Source organism: Oncorhynchus gorbuscha, linkage group LG12, assembly GCF_021184085.1.
Source record: "Oncorhynchus gorbuscha isolate QuinsamMale2020 ecotype Even-year linkage group LG12, OgorEven_v1.0, whole genome shotgun sequence".
NCBI classification, from domain to species: domain Eukaryota; kingdom Metazoa; phylum Chordata; class Actinopteri; order Salmoniformes; family Salmonidae; genus Oncorhynchus; species Oncorhynchus gorbuscha.
In genome coordinates, this window is record NC_060184.1 from 23,540,327 (window position 1) to 23,558,789 (window position 18,463).

At 42.9% G+C, this 18,463-nt stretch overlaps 1 protein-coding gene across 9 annotated transcripts in view; it reads left to right on the top strand.

Moving 5' to 3' along the window:
• Nucleotides 1–17,649, top strand: part of LOC123990727 (protein FAM184A-like) — a 114,465-nt gene extending 96,816 nt beyond the window's left edge. For 2 of the 9 annotated variants that reach the window (XM_046291538.1, XM_046291537.1), the window contains 6 exons: nt 3,522–3,706; nt 5,247–5,393; nt 8,141–8,264; nt 8,650–8,754; nt 9,607–9,818; nt 17,127–17,649. In XM_046291538.1, coding sequence (XP_046147494.1) covers nt 3,522–3,706; nt 5,247–5,393; nt 8,141–8,264; nt 8,650–8,754; nt 9,607–9,818; nt 17,127–17,208 — 855 coding nt within the window. In that variant the 3' untranslated portion in view covers nt 17,209–17,649. Of the gene's footprint in view, nt 1–3,521; nt 3,707–5,246; nt 5,394–8,140; nt 8,265–8,649; nt 8,755–9,606; nt 9,819–16,181 lie in introns of all 9 variants that reach the window. The other 7 variants (XR_006830705.1, XM_046291539.1, XM_046291540.1 and 4 more) reach the window with 7 other exon arrangements.
• The last annotated feature ends 814 nt before the right edge of the window (nt 17,650–18,463 follow it).

Genomic DNA, 18,463 nt, shown 5'->3' on the forward strand with positions numbered 1-18,463 from the left:
GTTTGCAGCCATCCACTTCCTTATGTCTGAAACACAGGCTTCTAGCGAGGGCAATTTTGGGGCTTCACCATGTTTCATTGAAATGTAGAGCTTTGTGTCATCCGCATAGCAGTGAAAGTTAACATTATGTTTTCGAATGACATCCCCAAGAGGTAAAATATATAGTGAAAACAATAGTGGTCCTAAAACGGAACCTTGAGGAACACCGAAATGTACAGTTGATTTGTCAGAGGACAAACCATTCACAGAGACAAACTGATATCTTTCCGACAGATAAGATCTAAACCAGGCCAGAACTTGTCCGTGTAGACCAATTTGGGTTTCCAATCTCTACAAAAGTATGTGGTGATCGATGGTATCAAAAGCAGCACTAAGGTCTAGGAGCACGAGGACAGATGCAGAGCCTCGGTCTGATGCCACTAAAAGGTCTGATGCCACTAAAAGGTAACTAAAGTGCAATCTCAGTGCTACGATGGGGTCTAAAACCAGACTGAAGCATTTTGTATACATTGTTTGTCTTCAGGAAGGCAGTGAGTTGCTGCGCAACAGCCTTTTCTAAAGTTTTTGAGAAGAATGTAAGATTCGAAATAGGCCGATAGTTTTTTATATTTTCTGGGTCAAGGTTTGGGTTTTTCAAGAGAGGCTTTATTACTGCCACTTTTAGTGATTTTGGTACACATCCGGTGGATAGAGAGCCGTTTTATTATGTTCAACATAGGAGGGCCAAGCACAGGAAGCAGCTCTTTCAGTAGTTTAGTTGGAATAGGGTCCAGTATGCAGCTTGAAGGTTTAGAGGTCATGATTATTTTCATCATTGTGTCAAGAGATATAATACTAAAACACTTGAGTGTCTCTCTTGATCCTAGGTCCTGGCAGAGTTGTGCAGACTCAGGTCAACTGAGCTTTGAAGGAATACGCAGATTTAAAGAGGAGTCTGTAATTTGCTTTCTAATTTATCATCATGTTTTCCTCAAAGAAGTTCATGAATTTATTACTGCTGAAGTGAAAGCCATCCTCTCTTGGGGAATGCTGCTTCCCTCTACCCATCCACAATACTGTCAAAATAACTATCAGCCAGCCACAGAAATTACATTTTTTCATTTTTCAAGATAAGAGATCAAATGTGGTGATTGTTGGAGGTGGGAACTCCATCTACCAACTTCCCACCAGTCCCTCAGAAGAAGCTTTTAAAAACTGCTATTTTGTTCCTGTGATATTTTATCCAAATGCTTTGATGCTTCCTTTGACCTGGAATAGTTCCACCCACAGAAAGGGCTGATTTTGAGGAGTGCTGCTCGGATGGTTACACCATAGAATTTGCTCTCCAACAGAATACCTATCTATGTATGGACAATGAATAATGCTATTCCATAGTGTCATCTTGACAGAGTCCGTGGTTTTTAGACTGACCCTCAGGCAGCGTGAGTGTCCTCACTGTGAGTCTCAGTGCTGCTAATAGAGCTGTCACCACTGTCTCACTCCAAAGACCACACACACACATGGATACGCACACGCCTGCGTGCACACACATTCACATGAATGGACACAAACACACACACACACTTGCCTAACCAGCCGCAGCCTACACAAATATAGGGTCAAGCGCCAATTACAACCTAGCTACAAACTTCCTTCTCCCACACTGATGTTTAGCCGTTTAACTCTGTTCTCCACTGCTGGCAATGTCTGCCTCTCTACCTGTCCTTGTGGAAATCCACAACCCAACCATGCAGAGATATGTCAATCATGTTTGCCTCCAAGCCAAACAGGTATCCACTGGGGAGTTTGGAAGGCAGCAGAAATGTCACAGTGAATGTCTGTTAAGCAGAGGATGGAGAAATGATCTTCTATGGAGGAGAGAGAGCCAGTCCCCTTAAACCTGCCCCCTGCAGTGGCCCACACATGAATTACTAGATTACTGTTTTCACAATAATCCGCTGGCAAGAAATTATATTTACAGGAATTCAAAGTTAATACATGCAGATTGTAATATGATTACGCAAGAGCCATTAACTTTATAATACCAGTGTTTGGCTTGACGGTATGCTGCGTGAACTGTTAGCTAGATGTCTCTTTTAGAGAAGGAGAGACTTCTAAAAGAGGTGCCGTTGCCGAAGTGGAAAATGACCCTTGTATCATGCTTTGCTTGGCTCATCTACAACATGGCTTTACTTCTAGCTCCAGTAAAATCAGGTAGTTACATGTATTTCTTCCTGGGCAAAAGGAGATTATATATTTGATATATCAGCCTGGTGAGTTAACTGTTACGTAACTTTGGGAAAGAGAGTGATAATAGCCTAGAGTTGTCCAGATTCAGATGGCAGCGCTGTCCCTCTTACATACTGAACAATTGACATGTATTCTAGGGAATGTTTTCCGATATGTTTTCAGTACAATTGACTGGACCAGACCGGAGCAGCCGTGTTTGAGCTAATAGACAGGAGATGACTCCCGAGTTGCTCGGTGGTCTAAGACACTGCATCTCAGTGCAAGAAGCGTCACGACAGTACCTGATTCGAATCCAGGCTGCATCACATCCGGCCCGTGATTGGGAGACCCATAGGACGGCGCACAATTGGCCCAGCGTCGTCCAGGTTTGGCCGGGGTAGGCCGCCATTGTAAATAAGAACTTGTTCTTAACTGACTTGCCTAGTTAAATAAAGGTTAAATAAACAAATGTAATGACCTTTTCCAGGTGATCTAACAGTCCTCTAACACGTTGTTGTAACTCGTACTAACTATAAACAAATACAAGCAGCACAATCAGCACTTTATTTATCAGTATATCTATTCAGCTATCAATATTATCAACCTCCCAACAGACGTGTTCAGTGAAACCCACATTTATTTCTGAGAGAGGCAGAGGAATGCCATGGCATGTGAGTGTGCTCACGTATTATGATGGAGCAGCCATGGCAAAGCAGTAGCAGCCATGGCAAAGCTGTATCATCCATGGCAAAGCTGTATCATCCATGGCAAAGCTGTATCATCCATGGCAAAGCTGTAGCGGCTATGGCAAAGCTGTAGCGGCCATGGCAAAGCTGTAGCGGCCATGGCAAAGCTGTAGCGGCCATGGCAAAGCTGTAGCGGCCATGGCAAAGCTGTAGCGGCCATGGCAAAGCTGCGTCCATGGCAAAGCGGCCATGGCAAAGCTGTAGCGGCCTGTAGCGGCCATGGCAAAGCTGTAGCGGCCATGGCAAAGCTGTAGCGGCCATGGCAAAGCTGTAGCGGCCATGGCAAAGCTGTAGCGGCCATGGCAAAGCTGTAGCGGCCATGGCAAAGCTGTAGCGGCCATGGCAAAGCTGTAGCGGCCATGGCAAAGCTGTAGCGGCCATGGCAAAGCTGTAGCAGCCATGGCACTGTAAACATGGTGTCAGAAAGTATCACAGTGCCCCCTGTGAATACAAGGGGACAGTACAGCAGCACACGCCTGTGGGATCAAATGCTAACTCAAACTTGTGTTTTTTCTTGTTTTTGTCTGTTCTTTTGTGCCGTTGTATATCTGCCTTTTCCCCATTCAGGAGAGGGAGTTGCTGGGCCGGATCTCAGACCTGCAGGAGGAGGTGGTAAGGAGGAAGAACCACATTGCTCAGCTGGACCACGAGATTCACACACTGAACGAGAACATCAACACACTCACCAAGGAGCTGGAGCTCAAGGGCAAGGAGGTGCTGAAGATCCGCAGCGAGGCCAACCAGCAGATCAGGTGGGCTGGAGGAGAGTGCAGGAGGGGAGGGCAGGGTTGTGATCCTGCCACAGGGCATTATGGGGTGACACACAGGAGGGTTGACACATTAACAGGTCATCTACAGTAAAGCTGTTCTGGTGCGTTGCCAAACTTAATTAGGTGAATCTCTGTACGCTATCTCTGCAGGCGAATGCCTGTACCTCGTTTTAATATGGCCACGATTAAGGTTTTTAACACATTTAGTTCAGATGACTGGTGAATCACAACACGACAAGTTCAGTTGTGTGAATTCCTCTTGTTTAGACGTGACAGTTGGTGGCCATTGGCAGTGCTGGAATCGTTTTTGAGTTGGATTACATTTGAAGGATACTGGAAAGAGAAAGAGAGGAGGCCAATTTGCCTCTCCCTTTTGGAAGTCGTGTTTTATGCACTGTTATTCCCTTTGATGACTTGGTTTCTCTGACATTTGTTTTAAATGTATAAGTAAATGTATAAGAAAATATGAAAGTCAGGGTTATTTGGGGCAAGGCCTGAATATAATCTATCATGCTTTTCCCACAGGCTGATATGAATAATTCACTCTTATATTAATTAATAATGTGGTCGGAGGCCTGGATGGAACGAACAGCAGGCTCTGTCATTAGAATTGAAGGCCTGTTTGGTGATGAATCAAAAATGGAGGCTGATGCTTTTCTAGAGCTAGAGATAACCAAGCGCATGGGGTTTGTGTGTGTGTGTGTGTGTGTGTGTGTGTGTGTGTGTGTGTGTGTGTGTGTGTGTGTGTGTGTGTGTGTGTGTGTGTGTGTGTGTGTGTGTGTGGTGTGTGTGTGTGTGGTGTGTGTGTGTGTGGTGTGTGCGTGTGTGTTTGCGTCTGTGTGTGTTTGCGTCTGCGTGTGTGTTTGTGCATATGTGGCGTCAACAACACATATCACTGGTAGGATTCCAGGCCCCTTGTGGAGCACCTTTCACTTCCAATTATGTAACACGCTGGCGAATCCTAGTTTCCTGAGATAAAAATAAATAAATTGGAAAAGATTTGTGTCCCTCAGGGAGCATTACTCAGCAAACGTATTCCTCTGCACTCCTCGTGCTCTGCCTCTCTCTCTGACTGCAGTAGCTCTGCGTGAGCAACACTGCCATATAGTCTACTGAGGGGAGAGAGAGGGAGTCGCCGCTACAAGGCAGGGAATTTCAATCAGCTGGTGTAATGCCTTGGAAGAGTCCTGTCTATCTGTCCCACATCAAAATAAATCAATAAGTAAATAGAAAAGAGTGTTTTCCACTTATGGTGAACCAGTGATATCTCTCCTCCAGAGCCTCCTGCTATAAATTATATATGTCTTTCTTGGCAACAAAAAAAGATGAAGGAAAGTCAAAGATGAATGAAATTGTAAAGGTGCCAGCAGGATCAAAAGAAATGTGTCTGTGGTAATTGTGCCAAGTTAGGATACTGAGTTAGGATACTGTAACAACTCTACACAGGAGACTGTACCTCAGAGCTGGAGAGGTGTATAAAGACGTGATCTGAATGGACTTTAATGATCTGGTCTCTTCTCAGGGCTCATGAACAGGACCTGTCGAAGAAACACGAGCGAGAGATGGCTGAGATGAACGCCATGCACAACAGAGAGACTCAGAACATGCTGTGTGACTTCAACAAGGCCCAGGAGCTTCTCAAAGACAAGATCTCTGCTCTGCAAGTCCTGTACGTACAGTACATCCAGTATGTAGTTGATATAGCACTCACTGTGAGAGCATATGTGATACTGTGATTATATAAAGCCCAGATGATGAAAGGCCACAGTCCCTGGCAGAGCACAGGCTAAAGACGTGAGTTTCCCACACAGATACAGAAATGGATGGAAGGAGGAAGGTATTGGATGGGAGGGAGGATGGGAGGGAGGGAGGGAGGGAGGGAGAGCGGGAGGGAGAGCGGGAGGGAGGGAGGGAGGGAGTGGAAAGGAGAGTGGGTGGCTGCACATGATCTCCGGAGGTGAATATGGCCCATTGGGAAGGTCCTTCCCTTTTATGAGAGATCTGACAGACCTGTTTTGTTTTCTACTGTGCTGCATGGAGGTGACTGTGTCCTCAATCCCCCACCGCATGCACACGCACACACACACACACCGTCTATCAGCAGCAGTGTCCTACTTGGGATAAACCTCCAGCTGGGTGTGCAGGTCCCCTAGCTTTCATGACACCACAGTACTGTACACAAACAGTACACACCAGAAAATATGACCATAGACATAGAAATCCCCTGTAATCTACTCTGAATAGATCCAGGGACATGTACTGTAATGATTATAGGGATAACAGGCAGCTGTCTCTGTAAGAAATATGTTTGGGATACGAGAGTGAGAGAGTGAGAGAGTGAGAGAGTGAGAGTGAGAGAGACAGTCTCTGTCTCTGAGACAGAGACACTGAGAGAGAGTTAGATGGAACAGATATACAGGATCCTGGGACAGGGGAGTGACCTCATTTAGTTTCATGTGAATGAGAGCACCATCTAGACACAAAGCCAGCTACTGCAGAGAGTGCATCTGTGATGCCCTACACCAAATCTTCTCATGGCTCAATCGCACCTTTCAAAATGAAATGCAAGTGAAGCATACGTCATTATTTGTGCATGTTCCTCAAGTCAATTTGACTGACAAACAGAATCCAGTACCTTCCTGTAAAGATTGTTCACATTAGCCTCACACAGATTTGTCTGTTGCTAACCTTTCCAAAACCAACAAGGTCCAAGCCCCTGTCATTTTCAAGTTTCTAGTTTCCAAGGCCTTACCTCGAGGTTGACAATTTACTGCCTGCTAATTAAGCACATAACAAATATATTTTAACAACAGCTCTTGTCCCCTCCCCAATTAATCACCTTGTCAGCCTCGTTCCCCAAAGCCGGTCCCTGGCCACCTCTAAATATTATGCCATTCAAGTTCTATTAATATTTTATCTCAATACATCGCTTGGTTAAACCCATGGGAACCAACACAAGTTTGTTGTCTGATTGGTTTGTTTTAGTTTGTTTTAGTGCTTCCTAGCCATTAGTTACATCGGTTTTGAGTGATGTCGCTGGAGAGTTGACTGGAGTGTGATGATGAGCAGTGTTAGGGAGTAGTGAACTACATGTAGTTCAACTAGTAATTTAACTCCATTTTGCAGTAGCTTGGTGGTAGTTGAACTAAATTCTAATCTAGGTAGTGTTTTCGGTAGTAAATACGTTTTTTTTTACCATGTGTAGGTAACTACTGGAACGACACACTACTTTTTTGTCTAAAATAAAATGTGGGTAAAGTAAGCAATACTTTCCTGTCTTTTTCGGCATCAGCCCTGCCTAATTCTCACTTAAAACATTGTTTTTGTGTTAAATCAGCTAAATTACACATTCTGTTAACAACTGACTCCAGAGTGATCTGTTCTTGAAATTTATAGTCTATGACATCAGATTTAGATATGATAGTTTATCACTCAGTCGTTTGGATATAGTGAACAACTTTTACAAAGTAACTTTAGTTAAGTCAACTATATTTTCTTAAGGGTAGCTTTAGTGTAGCTAACTTCTTTCAGTGTGAAGTAATTGGTAGCTTGGTAAACTATATTTTCAGAATAGCTTCCCCAACACTGATGACAATATATATTTGTTTTAAAGCAAGGCAGGACCATCCTCCCAGGCTGCATTGCAGCATCATGTTGGTTTCACATTGTTTATGTTTGGAGCATGTGTAGGGATGCAGACGGGTCTGTAGTGAAACGTGATACTGAAGTAAAGTGTAGTAGATGCTGCTTCTGTCAATTAAGCAACAAATGAACGGATGGCTGATGCATAGCAGCGTGACAGAAGCCATTATCATTATATCCAATACGCTCCCTGTCTAATTCAAGCGTGTTCCTGTCTCTGTCTTGCGTCTGAGTTTGATGGAGAGTTTGGTATCACTTGTCATTCCACCTCTGTAGTGCTGAGGACGTCATGCCAAACTGGACATGATGGATGCTTGTTTCGAGCACGAGGAATATCTCTGTGTATTAAAGTCATCAATCTCAAATTAGAGGCAGCATAAAACTGTGGCGAGGCAGATGGCTTTGATCACTGATAAGAACTCTTCTAAAGAGCGCTTGTTATTTGTTGAGAAGTTTAATTGGAATTCAGAACAACATGTAATGTTTCTCGTGTTTTGATCATAGTAATACACAAGCACTAATAGGCTTTCTGATTATGAGATTAAAGGTAGGAGAGTTAAAAGCTAATGCTTTAGTATTGATCTGCAGATGATGGAAGGGAGGTTTTCAAAACATGCTCCCTCAGTGTCTGCTCATATCCCCATGCTGATCCAAGGCACTTTGATCATCATGTTACACAAACAAAACGTTGTTTCCACAATGTTACCTGATTCACACTGTGTTGTGAGGAAACTGTGATATGTCAGAGCCCTAATGGCCCCCTCCTCTCCCCAGGTTGGAGGGCACGGAGGATAAGTTCCGGAACAGGGAGAGCCGGCCTGAGGACCTGCAGGTGATCGCTGAGCTAAAGGAAATGGTGACTGAGAGGGAGTCTCTCGTCAAGAAGCTGGTGGTAAGTGTATGTACACAGTACAAGATGGCTTACAGGATGCCCTTGTGTGGTTTTATGGAGCCTGCATGCCTGTCTACCTCCAATCAATAGTAGTATGGAGTGCTGTTGCCTTGTGTGATTAAGATTTCTCATTCAGCTGCAGTAGACTCCGGTATGTTACAGCCATTGAGTCCCAACAATGTATTGTAGACCGCTATTCAGTATACTGTATCTATAGCACTAGAGCTTGGCTAGAAACCCTGCCAGAAACCCTGTGACTTTTGCGGGTTGTATCACACGGTACTGGTATTTAAGCCCACGAATGACGTTTAATTAGAGTGTGAGGTGTGAGATGCTCCATCAATAACCCAGAGCACCATGAGCTAACTGAAGTCTCTCTGTTGACGTGCAGGACGACAAAAAGTTCTACCAGCTGGAATTGGTGAACAGAGAGACCAACTTCAACAAGGTGTTCAACACCAGTCCCAACGTGGGAGTAATAAATCCCCTCATCAAGGTGAGCTGACCGCTGCACACTAACACACCACACACAGACAGACAGACACACAGGGGACTAACACTGACCATGTACATTACCTCGACTTCTAGTATATACTCTGCCGGTTGATTAGAGCCATGTAGCTTATCTGAACTAGTCTTTGACTCTTTGTGAAGACCAAAAGCGTCAGGTGACAATTTGAAACCCTTAGGGAACCATCCCGACCATTACAAGCCGAAACCACTAGCCTGTACCTCAATGTAGAAAATGGTTGAAGTGGAGATTTTAAGTTGCCTTTCCACATATCCTTAGTCTTGATTTCCATTGGAACCATTCCATCCCTTAGTGGAGAGAAGTTGTGTCCCATTCCAATGTAAATGCATCAACCCCCTGTCTCCCAGTTGAATGGATCACTCTGCATGGTCAATATGTAACTGTTGACTCCATTTCAAGTTCTATGACTTCTGATATTTTGGTTTAGTGTTACATATAGTTTGCGTGTGTGTGTACATTTGTTTGTGTGTGTGTGTGGGGGGGGGGGGATAGTCAGTGTGTGTGTGTGTTATCTCACTGTTCAAACATCCAGTTCTCCTTTGCTTTCCAAGCCATTCTTTGTTAGTGTGAACTCTCTGTAGCCTCTTCATGTGATACTTTTTTCTCATCTTAATTCACATATTATAGCTGAGAGCGACTGTTCCTTCTCTAGTTGAGTGGTACGAGCCTGACCTTCAGAAAGCCTCCATCTACATAAATCCTCTGAGAATGAGAAATATATAGATGTATAAATATACAGTAAATACACAAGTTTTTTTTTTCATTGGACTAGTTCTCCCTATTTCCGTTTCTTTGTGTTTTTGTCCCTCTGTGTAGCAAAAGAGAAAGAATGACAAATCAGCAAACCGATTCAGCAGCTCTCCAAACCTCAGGGCTCTGGAGGCAGCAGGAACAGGGATGGGGAGCGGGCAACCCCAGCCCAACCGCTTAGAGCCTATCCCCAACTCCCCCATTCACCACCTTGACCTCAACACTAGCAAACCTCTGCCCCCACCGACCCCTCCGACAGAGCCCAAGAAATTCATGAGGTGAGCGCCGCCCCTCCCTCACCGCTGACGCCTCGGTCTGCGCCATGGGCAGGCCCAGGGTCAAGCACACTAACACACAGACATTGCCCTGACCCTCGGCCCATACAGCTGCAGATAGGTGGCTTTCATACAAACCTCTCCAGTCAGCTGCCATATCCCTTTCTGATGGGCTTCAGTCTTTGAAAGAAACTTCTCAATGTGACCCTCACTGGAGGATGTTGATGTTCTTCCCGCCTTTTTCTGACTTCGCTCTGATGAAATAGAATAACGTCAAATCAGGAATTACGGCTTAAAAAAAAAACAAAAAAGACACTCCAGTCTGAAAGTGTAATTAACTTGAATAATAGATGAAGTTGCGTGCTGCCTGTTGCCAACAGGCTGAGGGGTTCATCCCAGGATTCCCTCTTGATTGCTATTCTATTTGAAGGACATGATGGCTTTTTTCTTTGCCTGCAGTTTTTGCGAGGCTTTGATTGTGTCCCCAGAGATTTGGCTTTCGGCGAGAGGGAGAGCTTCCACAATTACTCCCCCCACTTCTCTGTCAACTTATCTTTACTGTATACCAGGAAGTCATTGGTTTTACTTGACAGTTTCTTTTCAAACACACAAAGGGATATTCCATCTGAACCTACACACACTCCAGGAGATGTATGAACACTTTACTATATTATTGGAAAGCCCCATGCAATACATGAGACTTTGAAAATGGCATTGGAATGCAAAAGGAGCATGTGTACACCCCACCATCACTCTTAACATGTTAGCATAAGTGCTCCTGCTAGCAGTTGCGTCTCTTTGTGTCTTTGTATTTTTCTCATTGGGTGATGTGTTGTTGTTCTGTTAAACCACCTCATCCTCATCGGCCTCCAGGCATGCTGCACTTACTGCACTTTGTTGTCCACATTGATGTGCAATTGTTTGATTTGTATATGAGGAAAATCTGATTGTGTAATATAGATTGTTGATGTTATTTTCTTCACCATGTACAGTTCTGTGTGGTGATGTGTGAAACCTTCGAAAACAACAACACTCTTCTCATCAACAAACCCCTCTCTCTCTCTCTTGTGCCTTGGCATTGCTATGCTTGTTGTTGTGTTTCCAGCTATCATTCTGCACATGTGTAACAAGCACACATGTGAATGTGATACTCTCTTGTGCATGTGTTGTACTAGCTTGTGTGTCTGCACTCATCCGGTGCTTAGGTTTCTGCCTATTGATGCACTTGTTATCCATCTGTGTGCCTCTCTGTGTTATGGGTTCCTCTTGCCCTTGCTGCATGCTGCTCTGTATGTAAGTAAGTTGCAGATGAGTCAGCGTGGCGGATTTGTGCGGGGCTGCCCTCCATTGTCATGGGACTTTCCCATCACTGCATCACACACACGGCCTGTCTGTCTCAACCCCTGTCAAGGTGACCCTGTTTCCACTAAGAAACAATTGCACCCCCACATACAGAACCTCTCTACTGCAGCATATACCACACTTATGATGCTCTGGGTTATACACCTGTTTTCAGATTATATAAAGCTGCTTCTATCTCTGTGCATGCAGTGTCCTTTAAATGCTGCCCTATTTCGATTCAGGAGGCCTATACCAGAATACAAATGTTTTTTTAGTACTTGGAGAAGAGGCCTAGATCAAGAAGACTTCTTAATTCAGCTCACCAGCAAATTTGTACCAATAGAAATTGCATACAGTGAGCCAAAACAGTATTTAGTCAGCCACCAATTGTGCAAGTTCTCCCACTTAAAAAGATGAGAGAGGCCTGTAATTTTCATCATAGGTACACTATGACAGACAAAATGAGAGAAAAAAATCCAGAAAATCACATTGTAGGATTTTTATGAATTTGTTTGCAAATTATGGTGGAAAATAAGTATTTGGTCACCTACAAACAAGCAAGATTTCTGGCTCTCACAGACCTGTAACTTCTTATTTAAGAGGCTCCTCTGTCCTCCACTTGTTATCAGTATAAAAGACACCTGTCCACAATCTCAAACAGTCACACTCCAAACTCCACTATGGCCAAGACCAAAGAGCTGTCAAAGGACACCAGAAACAAAATTGTAGACCTGCACCAGGCTGGGAATACTGAATCTGCAATAGGAAAGCAGCTTGGTTTGAAGAAATCAACTGTGGGAGCAATTATTAGGAAATGGAATACATACAAGACCACTGATAATCTCCCTCGATCTGGGGCTTCACGCAAGATCTCACCCCGTGGGGTCAAAATGATCACAAGAACAGTGAGCAAAAATCCCAGAACCACACGGGGGGACCTAGTGAATGACCTGAAGAGAGCTGGGACCAAAGTAACAAAGGCTACCATCAGTAACACACTACGCCGCCAGGGACTCAAATCCTGCAATGCCAGACGTGTCCCCCTGCTTAAGCCAGTACATGTCCAGGCCCGTCTGAAGTTTGCTAGAGAGCATTTGGATGATCCAGAAGAAGATTGGGAGAATGTCATATGGTCAGATGAAACCAAAATATAACTTTTTGGTAAAAACTCAACTCGTCGTGTTTGGAGGACAAAGAATGCGGAGTTGCATCCAAAGAACACCATACCTACTGTGAAGCATGGGGTGGAAAAATCATGCTTTGGGGCTGTTTTTCTGCAAAGGGACCAAGACGACTGATCCGTGTAAAGGAAAGAATGAATGGGGCCATGTAGCGTGAGATTTTGAGTGAAAACCTCCTTCCATCAGCAAAGGCATTGAAGATGAAACGTGGCAGGGTCTTTCAGCATGACAATGATCCCAAACACACCGCCCGTGCAACGAAGGAGTGGCTTCGTAAGAAGCATTTCAAGGTCCTGGAGTGGCCTAGCCAGTCTCCAAATCTCAACCCCATAGAAAATCTTTGGAGGGAGTTGAAAGTCCGTGTTGCCCAGCAACACCCCCAAAACATCACTGCTCTAGAGGAGATCTGCATGGAGGAATGGGCCAAAATAGCAGCAACAGTGTGTGAAAACCTTGTGAAGACTTACAGAAAACGTTTGACCTCTGTCATTGCCAACAAAGGGTATATAACAAAGTATTGAGATAAACTTTTGTTATTGACCAAATACTTATTTTCCACCATAATTTGCAAATAAATTCATTAAAAATCCTACAATGTGATTTCTGGATATATTTTTTTTTCTAATTTTGTCTGTCATAGTTAAAGTGTACCTATGATGAAAATTACAGGCCTCTCTCATCTTTTTAAGTGGGAGAACTTGCACAATTGGTGGCTGACTAAATACTTTTTTTGCCCCAATGTACATATACATTTGCATACCTAATTTAGTTTTCTCTATGGAAAACACTAGTATGCATGCTTATGCTATTTCTCTGCTTTTAGCTTCTGATGTTGTTGAAGTCAGCCCTGTCTGTCTCAGCCCAGGTGTTCCCTAGATCGGGAGTTGGTGATTAACAGACCAGAATGCATGTTCAATTCAGCATTACATTAGATTTGCTGCAATGGAGACTACTGAGACCGAGGAGAGAATGACTGCAGAGGAGATATTTTAGGATAGTTTTCAGAAACATAAACAGTTCTGCACAGGATGAAGAAGCCACCTGTCGATAATTGAAAACTTCAGACATGTTTAGCTCAATCAGAGCAGTATAGTTTGTGCAGTGCAGAATGAGGAGTGCAGACTGTATTTAATAATTTGTCTTGTATCATCTGGTCATGATAATATACTGAACAAAAATATAAATGCAACATTCAACAATTTCAATAATTTTACAGTTCATATAATGAAATCAAAGCAAAATCTAATCAAATTGTATTGGTCACATACACATGGTTAGCAGATGTTAATGCAAGTGTAGCGAAATGCTTGTGCATCTAGTTCCGACAGTGCAGTAAAATCTAAGTGATCTAACAATTCCCAACAACTACCTAATACACACAAATCTAAAGGGGTGAATAAGAATATGTACATATGTGGATGAGCGATGGCCGAGCATCATAGGCAAAGTTCAATAGATGATATAAGGTACAGTATATAAACTCAGCAAAAAAAAATTCCTCACTGTCAACTGTGTTTATTTTCAGCAAACATTACATGTGTAAAATATTTGTATGAACATAAGATTCAAAAACTGAGACAGACATGTGACTAACAGAAATGGAATAATGTGTCCCTGAACAAACAGGGGTCAAAATCAAAAGTAAGTCAGTATCTGGTGTAGCCACCAGCTGCCATGGCAGAACACTGACATTCCTGTCTTGCAGGAAATCACGCACAGAACGAGCAGTATGGCTGGTGGCATTGTTATGCTGGAGGTCATGTCAAGATGAGCCTGCAGGAAGGGTACCACATGAGGGAGGAGGATGTCTTCCCTGTAACACAGCATTGAGATTGCCTGCCATGACAACAAGCTCAGTCCGATGATGCTGTGACACACCGCCCCAGACCATGACGGACCCTCCACCTCCAAATCAATCCCGCTCCAGAGTACAGGCCTCGGTGTAACACTCATTCCTTCGACGATAAACGCAAATCCGACCGTCACCCCTGGTGAGATAAAACAGTGACTCGTCAGAGAATAGCACTTATTGCCAGTATTCTCTGGTCCAGCGACGGTGGGCTTGTGCCCATAGGCGACGTTGTTGCCGGTGATGTCTGGTGAGGACCTGTCTTACAACAGGCCTACAAGCCCTCAGTCCAGCCTCTCTCAGTCTATTGTGGACAGTCTGAGCGCTGATGGAGGGATTGTGCGTTCCTGGTGTAACTCAGACAGTTGTTGTTGCCATCCTGTAACTGTCGCGCGGGTGTGATGTTTGGATGTACCGATCCTGTGCAGGTGTTGTAACACGTGGCCTGCCACTGCGAGTACAATCAGCTGTCCGTCCTGTCTCCCTATAACGCTGTCTTAGGCATCTCACAGTACGGACATTGCAATTTATTGCCTTGGCCACATCTGCAGTCTTCATGCCTCCTTGCAGCATGCCTAAGGCACATTCACGCAGATGAGCAGGGACCCTGGGCATCTTTCTTTTGGTGTTTTTCTGAGTCAGTAGATAGGCCTCTTTGGTGTCCTAGGTTTTCATAACTGTGACCTTAATTGCCTACCGTCTGTAAGCTGTTCGTGTCTTAACGACCGTTCCACAGGAACATGTTCATTAATTGTTTATGGTTCATTGAGCAAGCATGGGAAACAGTGTTTAAACCCTTTACAATGAAGATTTGTGAAGGTATTTGGATTTTTACGAATTATCTTTGAAAGACACGGTCCTGAAAAAGGGACGTTTCTTTTTTTATTGAGTTTACATATGAGATGGGTAGTGTAATATATGTTAACATTATTAAAGTGGCATTGTTTAAGGTGACTAGTGATCCGAAGTGACTAGTGATCCATTGAAATTAATTTATTAGGCCCTAATTTATGGATTTCCCATGACTGGGCAGGGTTGCAGCCATGAGTGGGCCTGGGAGGGCATAGGCCCAACCACTTGGGAGCAAGGCTCACTCACTGGGGAGCTAGGCCCAGCCAATCAGAATTTGTTTTTCCCAACAAAAGGGCTTTTTTACAGACAGAAATATTCAATAGTTTCATCAGCTGTCTGGGTGGCTGGTCTCAGATGATCCCGCAGGTGAAAAAGCCAGATGTGGAGGTCCTGGGCTGGCGTGGTTATACGTGGTCTGCGGTTGTGAGGCTGGTTGGGAGTACTGCCATATCCTCTAAAACTATGTTAGAGGTGTTTTATAGTAGAATAAGTCAATTAAATGCTCTGGCAACAGCTCTGTGGACATTCCTGCAGTCAACATGTCAATTGCACGCTCCCTCAACTTGAGACATCTGTGGTATTGTGTTGTGACAAAACTTCACATTTTAGAGTGGCCTTTTATTGTTCCTAGCACAAGGTGCACCTGTGTAATGATAATGCTGTTTAATCAGCTTCTTGATATGCCACACCAGTCAGTGCCAAGAGAATCCATCCAAAAGGAGAAAAACTCACTAACAGGGATGTAAAGATTTTGGGGATATTTTATTTCAGCTCATGAAACATGGGACCACCACTTTACATGTTGCATTTATATTTTTGTTCAGTAAAATCCAACCTTTTAAGGTTAAGAGGTTGTTATTTGACAACTGTGGAAATAGCCATGGTAGGAAATTAAAACTTGAAAGTGTCTTAAGTTACATAGATCTTTATCAGATCCAATATTGCAATTTCCTTGCCTTTTGTGTTTCTCAAATATGAACTGCAATATGAAGTTATGAGTCATATATCACAGAGATGTTAATCTTGAACTCTTTGTGCACTGTCGTTGTTGAGAGGAGAGGCCTTCTCATTATTACTGTATGTTCTGACATTTCATTGAGAGTTCTCCTCCCACTCATCCTCTCCTCTCCTTTGGCTCTCCAGACCCTCGGATGTCAAGCCCTTCTTAGATAGGAGGCATCTGGTGCCCGTCAACGGGTTAAGACCCCTGGACAGAAACTGAGGAAGGGGCCTAAACACCAGACAACCAGTCAGTCAGTCAGCAAGTCATCCAGACAGACAGTCAGCCAGGCAAACACCAGAAGGATATCCAGTGCTATAAGCAAAGAGCAAAGGTTATTTTATGTGGAATAAAGCTGTAACGTTACAATACAGTGAGGTTTGTTGGTGTTTATTGTGAATTTCCAATGCCAAGGCTATGGTCAAGCCAGCAACCCAGTGAAATGCATTAGGTTGAATAGGTTACATCTTGGATAGACTGCATAGAACAAACCACAATAGGAAAGTTTGGGGTCTTTCAATACATTTTCCCTCTAACATTCTTTCCTTGGACTTATCATTGGATTTGCTTTTCAGAAACTACAGTGTATGAGGAGAACAAACACTATTTGGTATTCAGGATGTTTAATAGATGCATTCACATTGTATAACCAAGAGAGCATAATCCCCTAAGGACCTGAGTCAAGGATGAACAACTACATGGTCTTGTTGTAATTCAATCTCACAAAACCCCATGGTTGGATGATCATGTAGAACGGAAATGGTTGTGTTAATACAACCACAGGCTCTCTTAAAAATGAGCAAACTTAACACGGTTAAAGGCTGATTAGTGCAACAGAAATGTTATTGTTTTCGAGGAAGCATTTACACTGGAGAGCAGATAATCAAATCTATAGATACACTGCCTCAATAAAATGCTCTGAACTGGATGAATGACTACACTGACTTCAAACACAGAACATAAGCATAGAAACCCAGCGTTTAAATACAATACAACTACTCTCAACTCTGAGGTGCAATAAGGATTTCTTAGTCAATAATGTCCTGTATAACTGTTTGCTGCTGTTGTGGTGTGTGCCCCCTGTGTAGCCCTCCTGAGACAGAGGAGTCACCCGTAGGATCCCCCGACCACCAGCGCCAGGAATGGTTCGCCCAGTACTTCACCTTCTGATTTTTGCAACTCGAGAGCATGTCAACCATACGAAACGAAAAAGACTTTAAAAAAAGATATATATATTATTTAATGATCAACCACTCCATTGCATTATGTTGATTACTTCACTGTGAATGGGTTCCTTGTTTGTACAGTGCCGATGAGTATGTTTGACGTTTTTCTTTTTTGCAGTTTGTAATGAGTGGTACATATGCTGCTATCATTTGTTAAATACAGTATACAGTAAATTGTCCTCTCTCTGTACCTTATTTTAGGATGGCACTGTAATGATAGTTTGTTACAGCCGCATAAGACATTTTGGTAGAACTAAACTGTTTGTATGGTTGTCTCAACACAGATATTATGATGTCTCACCAATTTTAAAAATAAATTGCATATTTTATATTTATATTATACTGTGTATGCTTAACTAATAAATACTGATTATTGTGACATTTACTCATATGTGTGCTGTCAATTATGTGGGCCTCTCAATGTATGTATGATTTCTACAAAACAGTACTATGTGCCATAGAATCCCAACTTCAGCAGAAAATATTTATGGATTTTTAAAAAAGAAGAAAAAAAAAGATTGTGTTTCACAATGTTTTAGGTCATAGTATGTACAGGTATTACTGTGTTCAGGGGATGCATGACTTTTACCTCTGTGGGCAGAGCCGGTAGAGGGCACTGAATGGCTCTGGTCCTGCTGTGGCGGTTTTGACCAGTGGTGGAAAAAGTACTCAATTGTCATACTTGAGTGAAAGTAAAGATACCTTAATAGAAAATGAGTCAAGTAATCCAGTAAAATTCTACTTGAGTAAGTCAAAGTATTTGGTTTTAAATATACCTAAGTATTAAAAGTAAATAGAATTGATAAAATGTACTTCAGTATCAAAAGTAAAAGTATAAATCATTTCAATTTCCTTATATTAAGCAAACCAGATGGCACAATAAAAAGTAAAAAATATATTTCAAAATATATATATTGCTAGCAGCATACTCCAACACTCATAATTTACAAATGAAGATGTGTTTAGTGAGTCCACCAGATCAGAGGCAGTTGGGATGACCAGGGATGTTCTCTTGATAAGTGTGGGAATTTGAAGATTTTCCTGTCAAAATATATTGTACTTTTGGATGTCAGTGAAAGTGTATGGAATAAAGAGTACATTATTTTTTTTCGGAATGTAGTGTAGTAAAAGTTGCCAAAAATGTTAATAGTGAAGTACAGATACCCCCCCCCCAAAAAAATGTTTTATTTATTTAAGTA